Source organism: Leuciscus leuciscus, assembly GCF_965113295.1.
Source record: "Leuciscus leuciscus genome assembly, chromosome: 6".
NCBI lineage: Eukaryota > Metazoa > Chordata > Actinopteri > Cypriniformes > Leuciscidae > Leuciscus > Leuciscus leuciscus.
Window position 1 is genome coordinate 14966129 of NC_138730.1, and position 20312 is coordinate 14986440.

At 38.3% G+C, this 20312-nt stretch overlaps 1 protein-coding gene and 1 long non-coding RNA gene across 19 annotated transcripts in view; one reads left to right on the forward strand and one right to left on the reverse strand.

Annotated features, from left to right (window-relative positions):
* dlg1b (discs large MAGUK scaffold protein 1b) overlaps nt 1–20312 on the forward strand; it is a 127547-nt gene that overhangs the window by 16552 nt on the left and 90683 nt on the right. For 10 of the 18 annotated variants that reach the window (XM_082173952.1, XM_082173963.1, XM_082173971.1 and 7 more), the window contains exon 4: nt 555–626. The exons of the other annotated variants lie outside the window; for them this stretch is intronic. In XM_082173952.1, the coding sequence (XP_082030078.1) occupies nt 555–626 (72 nt within the window). The remainder of the gene's footprint in view (nt 1–554; nt 627–20312) is intronic. 18 annotated transcript variants of the gene reach the window in all.
* LOC309501852 overlaps nt 4953–20312 on the reverse strand; it is a 109664-nt gene continuing 94304 nt past the window's right edge. Inside the window, exon 2 of the long non-coding RNA XR_014206994.1 lies at nt 4953–5023. This is a non-coding gene — a long non-coding RNA (uncharacterized lncRNA). The remainder of the gene's footprint in view (nt 5024–20312) is intronic.

The window sequence follows — 20312 nt, forward strand, 5'->3', positions numbered from 1 at the left end:
GCAGTGTGTAGACGTGTACAACATGAACACTCACTTTGAGTATATTTATAAAAGAAAAGATTATTGGATCCAGTCATTAGCTTAGTTGGGAAAAAGGAACTCAACTGATTGTCTCAGTAACAACATTCTCAGACTGACCAGTGTCTTAAGACCAAATGGTGTTTACATTTCTATAAGTGAGTTAGTCAATAAGCTGATCTAATTCTCTAAACTTGTTCAGCTACTGTAAATATCACTTAGAAAACCTGTAAATCTGAGGCTTGAGCTGCCAGAGCCTGAAAAATTTACTTGGGATGATCTGTTATATTAACGCAATAATCACGTATTCAGAATAATTCTTCTCATTCAGCTCTAACTTACAGGACTTTCTAATATTTTGTTTTGTACAAACAAAATATTAATTGTTGCCTATTGCCAAGCTTTTAAACTTCATAGTTGTGGAATGTAGGTCATTTTAAATAAACTTATCTAACTCGCACCTCTGCTGTGTATTTCAATGTCCTTTCTCTTTTCCCTCTTGTTTCTTTCTGTGTTAATAAAATGGCCACTCTCAGGACTCTCCCCTCCTAAATGAAATCCTTCTTGTGCTCGCTAAAGCGAAATCCTCCCACAGTGAGCTGGACCAAGTGAGTATCACACCGGCACGGGTCTGGTGGGTTGGGCATCCCCCATGGCCGCATGTCTGGGCCGCTCATTTCCTCCTACCCTCGTCGACGGGGTTTGCTCCAAGAATAGAGGGACTCATGGGTCATTGCGCCCTCATTCATTTAGGCTCGCCTCATGGGTCTTCTCTGGACATAGGTCATAGCATTATCGGTGGGATACCAAGTTTTGGTGGCCAAGCTGTGGGTTGCATTTTCACAATGCTGAAACTTTATTCAAAATGTGACACATTTGTTTCTGAATCCGATTAGCTGATAACTTTTTTTTTAAATGATTTGTGGAATTGGATTTTTAATTAGGCCTACATGATTATTAAATTGTGCTGTTTAATATAATAATTTCATAAAATAAGTCTGTTTAAGCTTGTGAAAATGTCAATTTGGTGTTGTAAGTTTAAAAATCCTCTTATTTAATTCTCTTATTCAAGGACTGTATGATTAATGTTTTTTTTTATATGTACAATGTGTATTTTATGTTGTTCACTTTTCGCATTGTCTTATGATTGTACCTGATATCAAACAAAATTTCACTATGGACTCATTACACAGACTTTGATTACAAATTTCTGATGCAATATTTAACATCATAAATGTAGCAAAGTTTATAACATTAAAATTATTTTTTTAACTGTACATTTATAACACTTTGTATATTCTACAGTACTTGCTAAGGGATTTCTAATACAGCTGCTGAGCTAGTGACTGTACATTTTTCTCTTTTGACTGGCACAATCCATCTTTCCAAAGTCATAGAAATGCAATTGTAAATTTCTCTTTTATCGCTGGAAAAATGGAAACACAAAAATAATATTTGGTATGATGTCCCATAGAGGTCGACCGATTCATCGGTTTTGCCGATTAATCGGCACCGATAGTTGATTGGTGGAACTATCGTTATCGGCAAAAATACATACCGATAGTTTTTCCTGGTTGCGTCCGTTGCTGGAGCGGCTGAGAAGCACGCGCTGTCATTCATTACAGTAAGAGAGAGCTGAGAAGGGTCTGCTGGCATCATGCAGTACAAGAGCGACCTCTAGAGGTGTAATAAAAACTATCGCTGATGCCTTGTGTTGTTTATTTCGAAACGTGATGCTGCGTGCTGCACTGAGAGCACACGCTGCGTGGAGAGCGCTGACATTAGATGCGCGTTTAAAGCGCGACAGCTAAAAGGTATGTATACAGTACATTTTGTCATATCATTATAAAGTGATATCAAAACTAACATGAATGATCAAGGTGCAATTGTATTGCTCAAATATTATACCGATCAAATTTTGTTACTTTTTTATTCATTAAGTTGGCTTAAAGAACAGTTAAACAGTTAAATTTTAAATGTAACTGGTTTTATTTGTTATTTAGAGTATTACTTTTTGTTTAAGTTTGAATGAATGTCTTTTATTGACTTCAATATTTATTCATATTTATATATTTATTTCATTTAGCATGTTTTCATGGTTCAATACAGTTTTATTATTTTTATAATAAAGTTCAGCACTGTTTTACTTGGAGTGTTATGTTTGTTTTTATCCAGTATCAATTTTAAAAACTATCGGTTGATTTATCGGTTATCGGCAAGTATTACCCAAACTAGCTATCGTTATCGGTAAAATCCACTATCGGTCGACCTCTATGTACCTCTATAGAAATATTTTATGTATAGTTTACTTCTATGTTCCAAACTTGGTAATGTGAAAAGGGTCCATAATGGAAGAACTTTTTTAGACAGTAATGTTTTTATATTCTGAGAGGCTAAGAGGTTTGTGTCATTACTTTATAACAAGGCTAATTGTGGGCAGTCTTGAGCGGAAACACATTACAAGTACGCAAGTTACGAATCGGCTTACTTTTTTCAAGAAACTAGTCAAGTAACTAATTGCTTTTATGCAACAAAATATCTGTTACTTTTTCAAACAAGTAATGCAAGTTACTTTTTCCATTTATTGACTGACACACACCCTGTCCCCATGTTGAGATACATCGGAAGTGATCTCCTGATGATACGCAAGTTAAAGAAGAACCCATACGCAGCTGGATCATTTCCATAATGACTCAATCCACCAAGAGCAGCACAAATTAGCGTCTTGTTTATGACATGCTTTTTTGGGCATTAAATAATTGCACAAATACCAGTAAATTGACTAGCACAAACCTTAGTAAATCACCTTGCATTATTATTCATCTTAATACTCTCCTATAAATTGTGCATTGCAAAGGGAGACTCCTACAAATGCATATGCAAAAAGGTCAGCCGGAAAATAACCCTCTGCATGCCTTTTCAGTGCAAATTTTTCACTGCGTAAATCCTGACAGAAGTTCTTTAACACCAAAAAAGGTTTTGCGCTGGCTCAAGCTGTTAGTAAATCTGGCCCTTGGTGTGAAAGGACCTTTACATTTGATAAGAACTTTTGTTATACAACAAACAAAGCAGCAAGCCCTGCACAGGTGAAAAAAAGTAACGTAACATTAGTTTCCATAAAAATTAAAGGCATACTATGCAGTTTCCGTTTATTGTCAAACAGCGACCCCTGGAGTCACTGTGGAGTACTTGTATTTAACGTTACTGTCGTAAATACACGTGGTCAGTTTCTCGTTTTCTCTTCCTTGACTCCTCCGACCGTGCTTTCTTCATTTTCTTCGTCGACTCTGCCATGATTCACATCTGAAATGTGTGCTAGTGTCTTCCATAGAGGCTGCTTCATATGTTGTTGAAGTATGTGACGACGCACCGTAAAGCAAGTCGTGATTCTCGCTAGGGTTGTGAACCTACACTGCTCTCACGGTTCGGTTCGATTACGATTATCATGTCATCAGTTCAGTTCAATTCGATATCACGATGCATCATGATGCACTGCATCCTCGATTTTCAATTTTATTTCACAAGTAATATGTGCGTGCGTGTGTTTGCCTGTTCGGGAAGTCGCAGTGACATTCCAGTTTAAGTTTCAAGGGAGTAAAGCCTGTTTATGCCATTAAGAAAATGAAATTTTCAAATCAATTTTGTTTTAAAGAAATGTTCATTTAAAAGCAGCGCTCATTTATCAGTGTATTATGTTACCATTAGAGATGTGCACATCAACCGTCGCCGAGTCCGCTGTTGAAGGTGACGATCATCCATTTATAATCACGTGTAACAACACATAAGAATAATTGTAATTTGACCATCGGGTGCGGATACTTAAATCAGAGAAAATTATTGGGGCGGGTGTATGATTTGTTTTTGGCTGCGGATTCGGGTGACGTTGGAGCTCATCCGTTTACTCTAAAGCAGTCAGACTCTGCCAGGCGTTAACAGCTCGGGGTGAAAACGGATAACGTGGTTTATCAAGTTAGTGGTATTACTTTCTGCATATTTTATTTGTGCGTGACATGAGCGCCCACAACGCATGTCTTCTCCAGATCATACTTACCAGGTTGTTCATAAAAGCTGAAATGTGCCCAGATGTAGCCTTTAAAACTAGTTGGAGCATTTTTAATTACTCGCACTCGCGTCTCGCCTCAATCTGCCATTGTATGCTACCGTGACAAAGCACGTACGTAACAAATGATGTCAGAAAAGCGCCAGTACATTATAATCTGTTATGGTCTATTACTGAACCGATACGGAATCGTCCTCGTCTACATCGCGATGCATTGTAGAAACTATGGAAAAAGTCACACCACACCCCTAATTTTCGCGAGATTTGGCGGGGGCGCCATCTCTCAAACCTGCATTGCTGGTTTTGCCAGCGGCGTCCCCCCCTGCTTTGCTATCGGGATGATTCGCCCTACTACGAGTTTGTTTACCATCGAAATGACTTCGAAGCTGTTATATTAAGATACAAATCTTGCATAGTGTGCCTTTAACTAAGTAACACAATTAGTTACTTTTTTTTAAGGAGTAACGCCATATTGTAAAGCATTACTTTTAAAAGGAACTTCCCTCAACACTGGTTGTTTCCACCGACTTTTGCTTGTTTGCTGGTGCTTGATCTGAAGCTGCTCCACACCCCGACAGCCTGCTGGTCTTGAACCAAAAACCCCTAGGGCCCTATCATACATCCAGCGCAATGCAGCGCCAGGCACAAGTGTTTTTTGCTAGTTTCAGCCCGACGCAGTTACCATTTTCATGTCCTGCACCACGTTTTTTAAATAGCAAATGCATTTGTGACCATTTGTGCGCCCATGGGCGTGCTTGTCTGAAAACGAGGTGTGTTCAGGCGCATTGTTGGCGCGTTGCTATTTTGAGGCAACTGAGGCCACATCCACTCGAAGCCAGAGCTTTCCCTATCCGATATTTTTTTTCCCCGTTCAAAAAAAAAAATTCCGTAAACACGGCGTCGTCTCAAGAAATATCTGCGTACACACGAAACCACTGAAACCGACTCAAAACGATGTAGTATACATGCCAGACCAGTATGTGGCGCTGTAATTCTGCCACAGACATTCACTAAAAATGGAGAAGAAGACTTAAAGCATGAGCATAAACCTTGCGCTGTATACAACAATAATATTAGGCACAGTAGCTTCTTTTTTTCTTTTCTTTTTTCTTTTTTAAACAAGAACTTTGTTGAACAATATGAAAAACCATAAATGTAGTTGCTGTGACTTGACGGTGTCTGACTAGTTGACACTTGGTGTGATGACATCATCGTTTCACAAAATGTACGGATTGGCCGTACACACGAAAACGCAAGGGCGGCGTTTTCAGATTTATCCACCTTGGGACCCGGTTTAAAAAAATAGCGGTTTCAGTCTCCGAAAACGCTGGATCCGTGTGGACGAAACGCCAATACGATAAAAAATGTATACGTATACAGCGAAACGCGTCTCCGTGTGGACAGGCCCTGAAACCTGGTCTAAAGTCCAGGAATATTTTTTTTGTTATTTAAAGAGCGCGTTAGTAATGTGTGCCTATAGGCGGCTCCACAACGCGCGTACACTTTGTCCTGTAGATGTTCTGCCTGCGCTTTAACCTTGCGCACGAGGAGATCCGTTTCCTCGCTAGAGAAGCGTTCAGTTTTTCCGCTTGCAAATTCCGCCATGTAAATAGCGAATCCGCCATGGCGCGAGCGCAACTGGCTTTTATAGGGAATGGGAGATGAGACTCTGATTGGTTTGTTGCACGTTACGCCCAAAACACACCCATTACTCATTAAGAGAACAGAGACAACCCTTTTAGACCATGCGCCGGACGCGCCGACTTTTTTTCCCGTCGTTAAAAAGTGGATTCGGACTTGAGGATTTGTGCCCTTGCTCCATGTGCTTTAGACCATGCGCTTAGATCCTTAAAATAGTGCCCCTAATGTTTAAAAGGTAGAGTGTCGAAATAATGTCAGTTTAAATAAAAAATTAAAAATACAGGTCAGTGTGGAAAAAATAACATAAAACTTAAATGCACAAACAAACAAACAAAAAAAATGTTGGGATCCCTTTCTTATGTTCAGTATGTTTCGTTATTGTACTATTAACAAATATAACGTGTGGACTTATTTAACTTACCATTGTATAAAAAGCAGCTCATAATGGCGTTGTGACACTGAATTAATTACTTGGATGTTTAAAAAATGTTTGCGATGAATGTGTATTTGTAAATCAACGTTCATTTTCACAAGTCAGAGGAAATGTTGGCCGTTTCTAAGTGCTTTCAGCGGCCAAGTTCCGACTTCATTATAGCACTATTTTGTTGGAAACTAGGTTACCCAGTGTTCTTTTTGTTTTCTTTGGTCCAGAAACCTTTATGCAACAGCAGTGTGCACTAGTAGAGGCTGCTTCTGAAGGGAAGGGCTGATCACTGTGCACATCAAATATTTATTCTTACACTGCATTTCAGGGCAATCTACAGTATGCACTATAAAAGGCTGCTTTTACACCGCCAGCTCAGTGTTAAAATGTGTGTGAGGTGACTGATGGTTGGGCCGCTTCTGCTGGGAACATGCTTGAGTTCTGCCAAAACACTTTCTCTGTGGGGTGTCTGGATTTCTCTCTCCTGGATCAGTTGTCCCTTTCAAATCTACTCTGGTGTCAGTCTTTACAGGATGTGGCACATTCAGAATGATTTATTGCAGTGTAATTTTTAAATGTTCAGAAAGTGTACAACACTTAGCATAATAAGGTTCAGGTAAATTCCGGAAGTTTTGATGATCCTGAAGAGCCGCCACATCAAACAGTTGTAACAGAGATATTATTTTTTATTTGAAGATATAGGCTATGATTTTTTTACTCTGAAACAAGTTTTTTCTTTTCTTTTTTTTTTTTGCTTGCTAATTAAAAACATAATTTTACAATGTATTAAAGTTTGTTCATGGGTCGCAATTCTCCATGGACATTCAAATATGTCGCGAGGACTTTTTTGATTTAATCTGATGCTGATTACATAATTATAGATGTCTGGGACCGCTGAATATTGTTATCTCTATATTAGACAACGCGAAAAAAACAAAAACATTCTGGCGTGAAGAAAAAAGCGTTTTAGACAATGATCCTTTCGTAAGTAACGCAAGTTCTCCTGTCGATGTTTTTTTTTTTTTTTTTTTTTTTTGCTGAATCCAAGAATGCGGGCACGCACTTCCAGAAAGACAGACGTTGTCTACAGCGGTTTTTTAAATATTGGTTTATAGTCGCAATAAAGTAAAGTTATTCACTCTGCAGAGTTGAATTAGTGAGATGCTGGATGAAGCAGTGCGCGCGCTCTCGCTGATGGCTACTTCGGGTTCACTTGGAGACGTGCGCGCATCTCTCTCTCTCTCTCTCTCTCTCTCTCTCTCTCTCTCTCTCTCTCTCTCTCTCTCTCTCTCTCGCGAACTTCATCGGCATGGCCAACATGGAGAGCAAATACAAACACGTGGATGGCTGTTATTTTTCTCTCGTTCCTTGAGGAGTAGCGATGAGCTCCGCATTAATGAACGGATTCAGCGTGATTCTCGTTAAAGAATGAGATGCTGAGAGGCGCGAGGTCTCTGTCCGATATGAGAGAATGGACTGCATTTGTATTGTTACTACCAAGGTAAGCGCACAGATTTACTGCGACCATCTGAGTGATTGCATTTACTGCATTATAGTTCGTTTTTTTTTTCCTGTGTACATATTTTACTAATTACATAGTTATGGCAGTATTATCATCTCTCTTGGGGAGTCAATTTAATTACTTTAATATTCATAATTATATTTTAATATTGTTTTTATTGTTGTTGTTATTATTGTCTACTAAATAATAATATAATAATTTTTTTGTTTCTTTGGACAATATATATTTGTTTAACCAACAATATAACCAAATATTCGAGATTGGGGGACCAAATGTCAATCTGCCATTTGAAAACCCTTAATGATTGAGCACTATTCCGTGTCCCTGTCATTGCCCTGTATTTAACCCAGGGCTTGCTCTGATCAGTTTGCTGTCCTATAGGCAAGATTTTACATGATGCCCCTTGCATTGCAGTCAAATCCACTGATCATTATTGTGTTCATACTCACACCAGATCTGCATGATTCTGGATTTTTGTTTTATTTATATTTTTTTTTAGTGATCACGATTCTGAATAGACAATTAAACAAAATAACATGTCATTTACTAGAGGTAATTACAAAATGTTGATTGCTGCAGTCTATTTAAAAATATTGAATTATTTTGTTTTGTTTTGAATTAATGAATCAATGAATCAATGACTAACTCATAAAGATTTCACTTGTTTTATTATGGATCAGTGTTTTTGAATGAATCTTTTAAATGATTCAGTGCTCTCGCAATGCATTTTTTAACAGTCACTTGTTGCCAAAGATCGCAATCTTTTAACGATTAACCGTACAGCTCTGTTAGCTAGCTATTTCAAATCATGTAGTTACTAGCATCGTCTAACTATTATGCAATTAGATAAACTGTTCATTCATTACATTTCATTACCTTTGTCTTTATTCCCTTTTTCTTCCCTTCTCTTCTTCATTTTCTTTGTTGGACACCAGAGGGCTTCGGTCTTTTTGACATTGTAGGTTATCTGGCTATAATACTAATTTAGTCATGTGAAATCGGCCATCTGTCAAGTCTGTGAGTTGCATTTTTTGTAATATTTCAAATTAAAAGTGTTAAAATAGTATTCGTATTTTTTTTTTTTATAAAAAACCACTGCCCGGCCCTGATTTAACCGATTCTCAGCAGCACCTGTTTGGTTATCTGGATTTGCTCAGCATCTTGAAGCTTTTGTTTTTAGGTCATCTACTCAAGTTTAAGACAATGTGCTGTTTTTGTTAAACTCATTCCATCCAGATATTATGATTTATATCATCCCCATATTTTGGGCCTCAGTGCTCTCCTTTCTGCCAAGCAGAGCTACTGAGCCCATATGATCCAGAAGCAGCCTGCCCAAACGCCATGAGACTTACCATCAGAGACATCACATGTCTTCTTTCCTAGTATCCCCATGTACCAACAATACCAAAAGCTTAAGGGACGTGCTGTCCAAAATGGCTGATTATATTACCACTGGTGTGATGTCATGAAACTTCTGCACTTTCTTCCCCCTGTAGTTTCTCACTGGGCTGTTGTTCAGTTCCTTCATTACAACACTTTATGCCATTATATCTGTTCATGGATGACTGAACACGCAATGCTGAATTGCTGTTTTTTTTGTTTGAAGAAAGAAAGATGGCAGCAGGAAGTCTTGACAATATCTGGTGTTTTGTATGCAAGTCTTTCCCATCCTGCTTTAAAGCCGTTTATCTCAAGGGTCTTCTGTCATTGATCTTGACCTTCATGAGGCTGACGTCCTGTCTTTGATCTCTAGTACTGTCTCTCAAAGTGTGGGCTGAAATACCTATTGCTTTGGTCATATTGGGCTATTTATCAACAATACATGAATGGCAAGCATATTGAATATTGTGTTAATTTGTGGAACTTATTGTAGTAATAAAACGGTTTTCATATGATTTGAGCCAGTATATTATTATATTTGAAAATTCTGCATTGTGTGTCTCTTGGTTTAGGAAACTGGACCGTATGAGGCGGTCATTGTGACTGGGCCAGAACAGCGTCTGATGTGTAGTACTTATTTTCTGTTATATTATCATCCATGGTGTGAGAAGAATACATTTTCATTATTTTTTCATTATCAATGCGTGCAAAATTTTGTATGAATGAAGCACAACTGTCTTGACTGCAAGCTGGACCTTTGATGACTATGTAAATAAAGTTGTATTGCACTGCAGTGCAAGCTGAATTTTGGCTCAGTGTGGAGTAACGTTTTGCACTGAACTGTACACACAAATCGCTGAATCTTTACTTCATTTCTGGACTGTTTACTGTGATAAATATTTATTTTCAGCTACTGCATACACTTAAAATGTATCATCCCTAAATATAGACTCCACCAATGACATTTCTAAGTAAACTGATGAATAACCTATGAGCTTCTGTTGTCAGAAATGTTGCAGATGAGGCTATTTCTGCTCGAGACTCGAGAGCAGCGTTTGTGTCCCTGTGTGGGAATTCTCTCTTTCTGTCTCTTCTCCTCGTTCAGACTGCGAGGCTTCACAGAAGACGGGCTCCAGTTGTGTGGAGTGACTGCATGTTTTCTGCATGCATGACTGCTCATTCTCATGTCTCCTCTGGTTGGTGCCAGCCTCAGGGCATGTCAGACTTGCAGTTAAAAGCACATAGATTTCCATGTGGGCTTTGCATCGACTTCACCCAGTACCAGGAGGCAAAGTCAGAAAAAAATGTCTTTATTTTTATACTTTAATACATCTTTGGCTTTCTCACTGTCCTCAGAAAATACTTTTATTTACACATTATACATTTATCAGAATTTAGTATCATGTGATTCTGAGGTTTTTCCTCCATAAACTTTCCTCTTAAACATTTTCTTTGCAAGTTACTGATGCTCTACTGTCCACATGATATTTGCTTGTCAACATTATGCACTCTGAAACGTTTTAATCAGGGTCAAAGTTTACAGTGCAGCTTTTATTAAGTCTACAGGCCTAAGCTTAGCAGTGGAAAAGAGCTCTGTAATAAAAAAAACTAGCCATAGACTGCCCTGAAGAATTAAACAGACACAAGTAATTCAGCTCAGTTATGTGTGTGTGTGTGTGCACCGCCTTAATATGGTGTAGTACGGCTGGGTGGGAGTCGTAGCGTAGCCTGCATCAAATGTCATGCTACACATTATCTCAATCCACGCAAATGAATGACTCATTGGTTCAGAAATGGACCATTCTCCTCTGGGCATTACAGTCTGCGCTAATCACTTCTTTAAAATATTCATCATCTTTGTCTGTCTTGAGAGGTCTCTCAGCATTAATAGATTCAGATGAAAGTAGGGGGCACCATTGTCATCTAAACGTGAATTGCTATACTCTACCACATGGCTGATGTCTCTCAGGTCCCTGTTACTCTTGCCATTTTTTTGCATGGTGGTGAAGATGCCAAGCTTTCTCATTCTCCTTGTGCTTTTATGCTGAATTATGCATTTAGTGGCTCTGAGATATCAGGCTGGAACTTCAGTATTTCTTCATCTAAAAATACTCGGCTGTTTTTGGGTCCAAGAAGCTACTGGTCAGCACTGATGGAGTAAAGGCCCGTTGTTCACACCAAGGACGATAAATATAACAATAACGCTAAAGATATAGTTATACAAATTCTAGGGTGAAAATCGCGTTCTGCAGGGCACTGCGATACGACCGAAAAGGACACCTTCACTTTCACGATTAAAGGGGCAGGGGCCGTTCAAAAAGTTTAGGAGATTTTTAATGATACGTTTAGATAAGTTTAAGATTTGTAATGTTTTTAAAAGAAGTCTTTTATGCTCACCAAGGCTGCATTTATTTGATCAAAAAATATATATATATAACAGAAATGTATACTTTTGCATTAAAAGGATGCATTTAATTGATCAAAAGTTACTGTAAAGACATTTATAATGTTACAAAAGATTAAATTTCAAATAAATGAAATAGAACTTTCTATTCATCAAAGAATCCAGATATTTTGTAATTTTTTTTTACATATAGCACACAGTGAAAATGACATGAATATGTTACGGTGGGAACTGAATTTAACGTAGCATAGTTTGAAATCAAAGGTTCAAAGTTTGTCGATCGCATTCAATTCACACAGACTGCGTTGCGCATATCGTAACACGTTCATGCAGGCTACAAATGCACACTTCAGAATATATAACAGTTGGATTCGACTAAGACTGCAAGGTTTGTGAAATTTAAATGTTTTTTTAGATATTCAAATAATGGTTTAAATCATAAAAATGCATATTTGCTGAATGCTGACGGTAAATACGATAAATGAGAAAGTATTATAGTGTTTTCCTTTCTGTTGCTAATAATGTAAAAGCTATACTTTTTCATATACAATTTACTTTCTTTAACAGTTTTATTTAGTAACCATAACTAATGAAGATGGAGAATGTGAGCGCTGTGTGCTCAGGCGCTGCCGTTCTCAGAGCACATGAGTGTATGAATGATGCATGAATGTTCTCAGTGCCATCAAAATAAGTCTTCGGACAAACAGAAAAACGTATCAACTACCAGTATCTGTTTATGCTCACTTAAGACATAACCGACAGTGTTAATGAGGACACACGCCAACATAGTTTTTATGCGTGACCGTTCAAGTGTATAAAGAAATGGAAAAAGCACTCAATTCGCATGGTGTTTGAGAGTTGGTTTTCTGTGCGCACACTTCTCAGACTAAACGCGACCACCAAATTTAATTATTTTTCACGTCTCTTGTGCTTGAATGTTTAAATTGACAATAATTGTGCAAATGATAAACTTTTGTGATGCCACAGTACTGGTATCTTTGACGCTATCCCCGGGCCATTGGTCAGCCCTGACGATAATACCTTTCATAAGTATTTATTTTTAAAATGTTGATCTCTATCCATTGTCTCCTATAAGATCTCTTTTTACTCTTAATTTTTTTTTTTTTTACTAGATTTTGCTCCAAGGTTTTGTCTTCATCTATAAAAAGAATACAGTTGTGCATACAGTAATTCTACAAATGCTGTGTGCAACTAAATAAAAGGTGAATCATAGTCACAGTCATATGTTCAGAGTCTTTAAGACCCTATGAAATCAAATTTTAACTTGTTTGGCTTTTAGACCATGTCTGCTATCTTTGAAAACATTTGAGTTCACTCCTCAAAGTTGACAAACTTTTAGCAGACTTATATTTATATAATATAAATAATTATCATTATAAAAGAACTGTGTCTATCTTTTAACTACATATTGAACAGCCCATTCAGTAATGACAAAGCTTAGGTTTCATGAGCCTCATTTGCAGAATATCTGCTTAATTAAAAAAAAATTCATGACTGAAATGAATAACTTATTTAATCTTTGAAACTCCACGGAAATATAGAAATCTACCCTTTGTATGTTTTTTTTAACCCTTTTTGTACGTTTTTGTATGGTTAACTAATATAAATTACATGTGAAACTCAATGCCTACAAAGTAAAGATTACCTACCTACCTTACTCAGTTTCAGTGAGAACAGTGTTGTTGATTACCTTTTTTTGCTAACGCATTGAAGTTTGGTGTCAGTTTAGTTGTGGCAATTCTCAGGACAGATCTCAGGTGTTCATCAGTTAACTGGGATCTGTGGTGCTTTGTTCATCACACTGAATGTCAGTGCTCACACGTAGTGTTGGTAGAGCCAAACAACACCAGCATCTTCTGTGCCAACTGTCTGATGTTTGGAAACTTGGTTTCGTTTAGTGAAGCATAAAACTTCGAACATCTCCTTTAAGACGGAGTCACACTGAAGATATATCAGTTCCAATTGCAACTCCAATTGCAACGCTGTTTCAGAGTCCAGTAACAGGACACCAGCTGAAGTGACTTCTCAATTTTTACAAAATTAGAGAATCAATGGCAAAATTCTCTGTGCAGGTCGTCCAGTGATTTGCTGTATATCTTTGCATGTTGAGGGGCCTCTTTCAGTGTCACTGGTGTGGAGAAATGATGGTGCCTTCACGTGCTATGGAAAAGATGATATTTTCCACTTGTGAACTGGTATTTACCAGTGTGTTGTGTTCAAGTGCTTTTGTTGTCGTAATGTAGGTAAAAAAAAATGGACTCACAGATCCAGACCTGTTATTTGGCTAAAACAATTTTAGATAGCTTAAGTCAGTAAATCATGGTGTCGCTGGCGTACACTACAGACAAAATACATTCACGTGAGTAAATTGCCTGACCGCTCATTACTAGGAGGCTCCTATTGACTGCTAGCTAGCATCTGCTCTGGGTAGGTAACAACAAACCAAACTGACACTGAGTGTTAACGCATTATATTAAAATTTTTAAGGACACAATATTGTATAGGCTACAAAAACTATCCGCTAACAGTAGCAAAAAAACGTTTAGTTGTGTGCAATGCTTATTCATGACTCTTGCGTTGCTCTCCGCCATTTTGAAAAGGTCAAAGGTTATCTCATCTCGGCAACTCGTGCATCAAAATATTCTACGAGTTGCCCAGTGGAAAATACCACATGAGGGGGTGTTCATGTGCATTTTCCACGTCGGCTTTTGGTATTTACCATAATTACCATAGCACGTGAAGGCACCATGAGAGAATGTGTTGTTTGAAATTTGTCTTGAGAATAAAGTCAATTTGGCTTTGAAGGCTTTCACATTTGTATACTGCCCTGCAAACAAAGGCAAAAGACCTTAACTCGCTAGAGTGTGAAACTGAGAAAAATGACTTTAAAGTTTCTGTTTTGTCCAGACAAAAGTGTTATAGGTAGGACTCCCAAAATTTGACAACTAGTTGCTATAATGAAGAAATGTTTGAATGCAAAAAATCTTGAGCTCAAACTTGACCTTTGACCCTTGTTTGGCTGTTACTGTACTCTGCCTTTGTATCATATGCCAAAAATAAGGAGTCGTGCAAAGGCAAAAGGCAGTAACTGACATATAATCAATATTTGCTTGCTGTCCCCCATACTTAGGCTACATCCATTAAGAACACCTAACCAAGGTCTAGTCATCATGGTATGTGTTTTAAATTATATAGAAGACCTTTGGTTGTTCCTATTTAGTGCTATAATGATCAGGATAGTGCGGCAACACTAACAACGTTAAACAGTATGACAGATACAGATAAACAGATAAGTAAAACGTAAACAGATAAGTTACTTTGCAGTACAGTACAGTATGAATAAATGCAAGAAATATTTTCACAATAAAGATCATTTAATTATAATTGAATACAAATGTTTTTTTTTTTATAAATTACAGAGGAGCAGTAATTTATCAATTTGCAACAATAATATTTCATATTCATTAGGCGTGTTTAGGCCTTTATTTTGAAATAGCAATAAACATGAAAAATAATGAAAGATTGGTAGAAAGCTCAGTTTGTTTTTATACCAAGAGTTAAAAAAAATAACACCAATTAAATTATCAAAAAAAAAAAAAGTCAGATTTAAAAAAAAAAATATATAAACAAAAATATTATGGATTCTCGATTTGTGATGCGTCTGCCAGCTATAACGCACATATGCGCTCTTTTTATGCGTTTATTAGAGGTTGAATTAAAATGACGGTGACAGTTAAAGGGTTAAGGGCCACCAAACTGCTCAAGATGCACAGTCAACGAACTCGACTTGGATTACTGCTTTTTAATTCTGAGATAATATAGACAGAGTCAACCGAAAAAAAGTTGGAATTACTTTTACCATTTAGGTTAGCCTACTTTGTACGGATGTTAGCGATAACTAGCTTAGTGTTATATGGATTTGTGTAAGATCTGACATGAACACCTGCAAGAAGGAAATATGGCTCAAACACGTATGGATTGTTGTGGATACAGCAGATGACGTGCATTGCTATGGATTATGGATTATGCATCTTCCATGGATTATATCGGATTGCATGGAAAGGTAGGATGCCTGTGTATTTAATGATTGGTTTTCGGCGTCTGATGTGAGGCGAGTGTCAACGTTAGCGCTAACTTACGTGACACAGATTAAATTTAGCTAGCTCCGGGCTGTCACTGATATTGACAGATCTGAACCATCGCCCTGAACAAAAATAACAACATTTATGACAACCTATTAGCTTGCATACCATCTAAGTATGGCTTGTTCACCTTGCTTTGTTTCTGATTGCATACTTGGAGCAGTTTGTCTGGCCAAAGATATATTGTGTGCATGTTACGTGGTTTGGTGACGATTAAAGAGCGGCAAACTTTGACAGTATGACAAAGCCAGAGTACAGTAACATCACAGTGGCACTGTAACATCTCTCTTGATGCCAGGCTAAACAAAGTCAGAACACCGTAACTCAACTTCAGCGTGCTGGAACAAAGGCAAAGAGCCGTAACTACTGTTACGGTGTTCTGCTGTGGTTTCTCGTATGGTTTTGGAAGTTACGGTTGTCATGGCCCTTTATTTTCTCGTTAAAACAATCAAATTGACTCACGATATTTATTCACATGATAAAGGAGGTCTCAAATACCACAAAAATGACACTAACTCATTTTTGACCAAACATGATGTTACGGCGTTTTGCCTTTGTAGGGCAGTATACATGTCATGCACAAATTTATATTTCCCTCGTAGCTTCTCGTTCAGCACATTCATGTGTGCCAATATGTCCACAGTATACGCAAAATCACAAAGCCACTCTGCCGCTCAGGTCAGGAAAATCGTCAGCCTTGTCCATTAACTCCAAAAATAAGCTTATCTCCCCTTTGAGATCCCACACTTGCTGACATGCTTTCCCCAAACTTAACTAACGGACGTTTGAGTGTGGTGATCAGCATAATTTTCTTCAAGGAATTTAATGAACTGACAATGGTGAAGGCCCAATCCCAATTCTTTTTTATACCCCTTCACCTACCCCTTACCCTTGCTCCTTGAAACAGAGTGGCAAGGTGTAGGGGTGAAAATATTCCCCTAAGAAATGGGACACCACTACTACACTGTTACACGTCATTATACGTTGTCGCTAGCGCCTATGTCACAGGAGATGCGCCAATGTTTATCACAAACATTTGTTTTCTGAAGTTTGCAAACATTTGAAGAACATGACCGCAAATATGAACACAAGATTGAATGTAACATAAAGCAAATTATTATTTGGCGTTAAAATACTTAATGCGAAAAATTCTTACATTTATGGGTCTCCTTTTTCACTTCGGCAGCCATGTTGCCGCTGTAGCAGGTGTATGCAGGGACATTTCTCATACCCCTTCGTTTGAAGTGTGGTCCTGAAAAAAATCTTCGTTTGAAGGACTATCTGGCCCTTCCTCCTACCCCTACCCCTCCCCCTCCCATCAAAAGAGAATCGAGACAACCCTACCCCTTCACTAGCCTGGGTTTCCCCATGCTGCCTTGCACGCAGTGCGATTTTATTCACGCTGCTAGGCAGCCTGGACACCATGGACCAGATTTTCCCCTCAAAAAGGGAACCAATCGCAGAATGGGGAGGGAGCAGCAAGACGATGACGACGTCTATGCGACACACCGAAGCAGTTTGTTTATATCTATGGATCCAACATGGCATCAGACGCGAAGTTACCTTTCGATGCAGCCTTAGATAGTGTTCTAAGTAGTTTAGAACGCAAGTTTATTTCGTCTTCTTCCTCGTCGAATTTCTGTCACTCTACATGCGTCATCTGGTATGAGGCTGTTTCAGGATTAACACTCCACACAGGCCAATTTCCCTGCCGACTTACTGGTGAAAAAGCGTGTGGAGTCAAACTGAAGAATAATTGAAGAAATGTAATGTTGACCGTTCGCAAAGACCCGCCCCTTTTAGTTACTGTTGCTATGTCCGACAAGCGACGCCGCTCTCGCGCCACACCATGTTCTCACGCAGTGAAAAATACATCGCGGAGCAGAGAGGATACTGACAACGCGCTGATAAGACAGGACAGACCAGGTTACTTTTGATATGAAACAAAGTCTCACCTTTCGAATTTGGTTATTTTTCAAAGAAATTTAAACAATAAAGATCGCTGTAGAACCTCTGAAAGCTGCTCGTGAACAGATCATCTCTTACTTCTAGTTCATTTATAGCATCAAATAAAAATGAAAGAACATAAGAAGGAATGTTGTTTTAACCGCGGAAAGACATCAGTACACTCCGTTTTTCAAGTTCAAATCCTCCAATGTTAATCTACTAACTCTCCTGACTGCTTTGTCGGACGCGGATGGCGGATTATGATTGGTCAGATCGCCTGTCAATCAAACTCCCTGCGAAGGGTCAGAAACGATTGGCTATAAGCTACATACAGGCGCATTTGATAGACATTCGTAGCGCCCAATAAACGGCTCTGGGCATTCGTGAACCACGCCTCAAATACGAGAAAATGAACATGTGGTTCCCAGACCACGTCTCAATGAAACGAGGTCTGACGTTAGCCAGGCTACCCCTTCACGTGAACGCGCAGCAAAACAGAGGGGTAGAGGAAAGTGAAGGGGTAAGGGGTAGAATTGGGATTGGGCCTAAGTCCCCTTGCATGTATGAAGTTAACAAGCAGGGCTCCAGACTTCGACCAATTGGTCGCATTTTGCGACCATTTTTCCTGCCGGTACAACCAAATATTTATTTAGGTCGCGCTGGCGCGACCACAACGTTGCCGAGCAGCGAATGCAAACAAAATGAAAGCGGAACGAAAATGCGCTACTCATTTATGCTTCACGGACTGTTTATTAATTCGGACCCATAATAGATAGCTCAGCGCCCCGAACTTGCCAGTCGCCGGCCGATCTCGATCACGCGACACTGTTACTAGGAGATCCAGACTCCGGAGATCCAGTGAAGAAATCCATTGAATTCGCCTCAGAATTAATAACATCATCGCTGAGATTCAGTGAGAAACATTCTGATTCGGTGTAGAGTTCTCTGTTATAATCCATAGATATCAGATCAAACAGATGTGGAAACCAGGAGAAACACTTATAGAAGGCTTTCAGTCCACAAATCAGCAACATTCACCATGGATTTCATGTAGTAACTCTAACCATAACTATGGTATTGTGACTATATTGTGTATAGTCAAACGCTTACAAGAACTACACATCTTTTTCCAGCACTTCAAAACTATAATATCATATATTTGTTATTTTTAATGTGATGACCGACAAATTTTTGTTCATCCTTTAAAGATTGTCCTAAAACTAAAAAAATTAAGATGTAGGAAAACTCTTATTTAAACACTTATTTAAAAAAATAAAAAATGTTATTACCATTGTAAACAGTAGGATGCTTATTGGCTATTTTCACTCGTTTTGCTTTTTAATTAATAGTAAAGACATTATGAATGATAATAATTAAAGTTAATTTCATCTACACCCTAAATTAAGCTTAGTGCTTTATTGTCAGCCCCAGTGCTACCAGATATTTTTTGGAGAACTCATTGGCTCTGGTGCTACTGCCCTCAAATGTTAGTCTGGAGCCCTGTGAACTTAAAATAAAACTACACATTGTAATATCTGTGCGTTAAATCTATTTATTATTAAAGAATTTGTCAGTATTACAATTATTTTGGGGGAAATTTGAATAATTGCATTGCAAGCTGATTTAAGGTGATGGCTGATTTATTTGCGCTCCTAAAATTTTCAGTCAGGGGCTACAGCGCTTCTAGCAAAAAAAGTTAGTCTGGAGCCCTGTTGAGCTTTACGACTACCTTCACTACATGATCAAGCTGCAATAAACTTGCATAGGACTTCCTGGTGGATTATGCAGTGTAGGTAAATTTACATCCAACTCAGGGTTTTCCTATTTTACCTTATCCTGGATTCTTTTCAGCATCCTGGACATTTATTCCTGTTAAATTTGGCGATCCTTCTGAGGTGACATTCACAAGTTTACACCATGGTAACTTCAGTCTCTCGATGACACCAGACAACCTGTCATACAAGTCCACTCCTCGTGTTGTCCTCTTTATGAACTCCATGGCTAAAAACTCCTCAGTGATCTCAAAATGATCATTTATCCCTCTGATAAAAATTAAGAGCTGCACAGTTTATTTGATGTCGTTACTTTCGTCCAGTGCTAACGAATAGAACTTAAAGGGGTGGTATAATGCCCTTTTCACAAGTAAAATAAGTCTTTGATGTCCCCAGAGTGTGTATGTGAAGTTTTAGCTCAAAATACCCCACAAATATGTTTATATAGCATGTTAAAATTATCACTTTTTGAGGGTGAGCAAAAACACACCATTTTGTGTCTGTTTCTTTAAATGCAAATGAGCTGCTGCTCCCGGCACAGAGGGTGGAGCTTTAACAGCTTGTGTTCTTTTACCTCACATAGACATTCACTGAACTGATTTAAAAAACTTTAGAGTTCTATGTTCAAACCAGAGTCAGACAATGATGGAGAGACTCGAGAAGAAATGACAACATTTCTGGCTAATGGTTAGTTGATAAATTTATGTAGCTTATGTGTAGTTATCTTCTTGTCATCGATTAGCAAATTCTGTCTTGATCATCCATAAATCGTGTTCCGGGGGCGGGGTTTATGTAAATTCTAGGGTTAGTGATGTCACTAACCCGGGAGGAAGCTCGTGAAGTCCATACCAGCCGGTTGTTGTAGTCCTTAAAAAGCAATTTCTTTTAATAGAAAATATCTCCCTTTGCTTTGAACCTTAAGCATTGTAACTTTGCAGATGTTGTTTATGCACAAACAGCAACATTACACACTGACTAAAG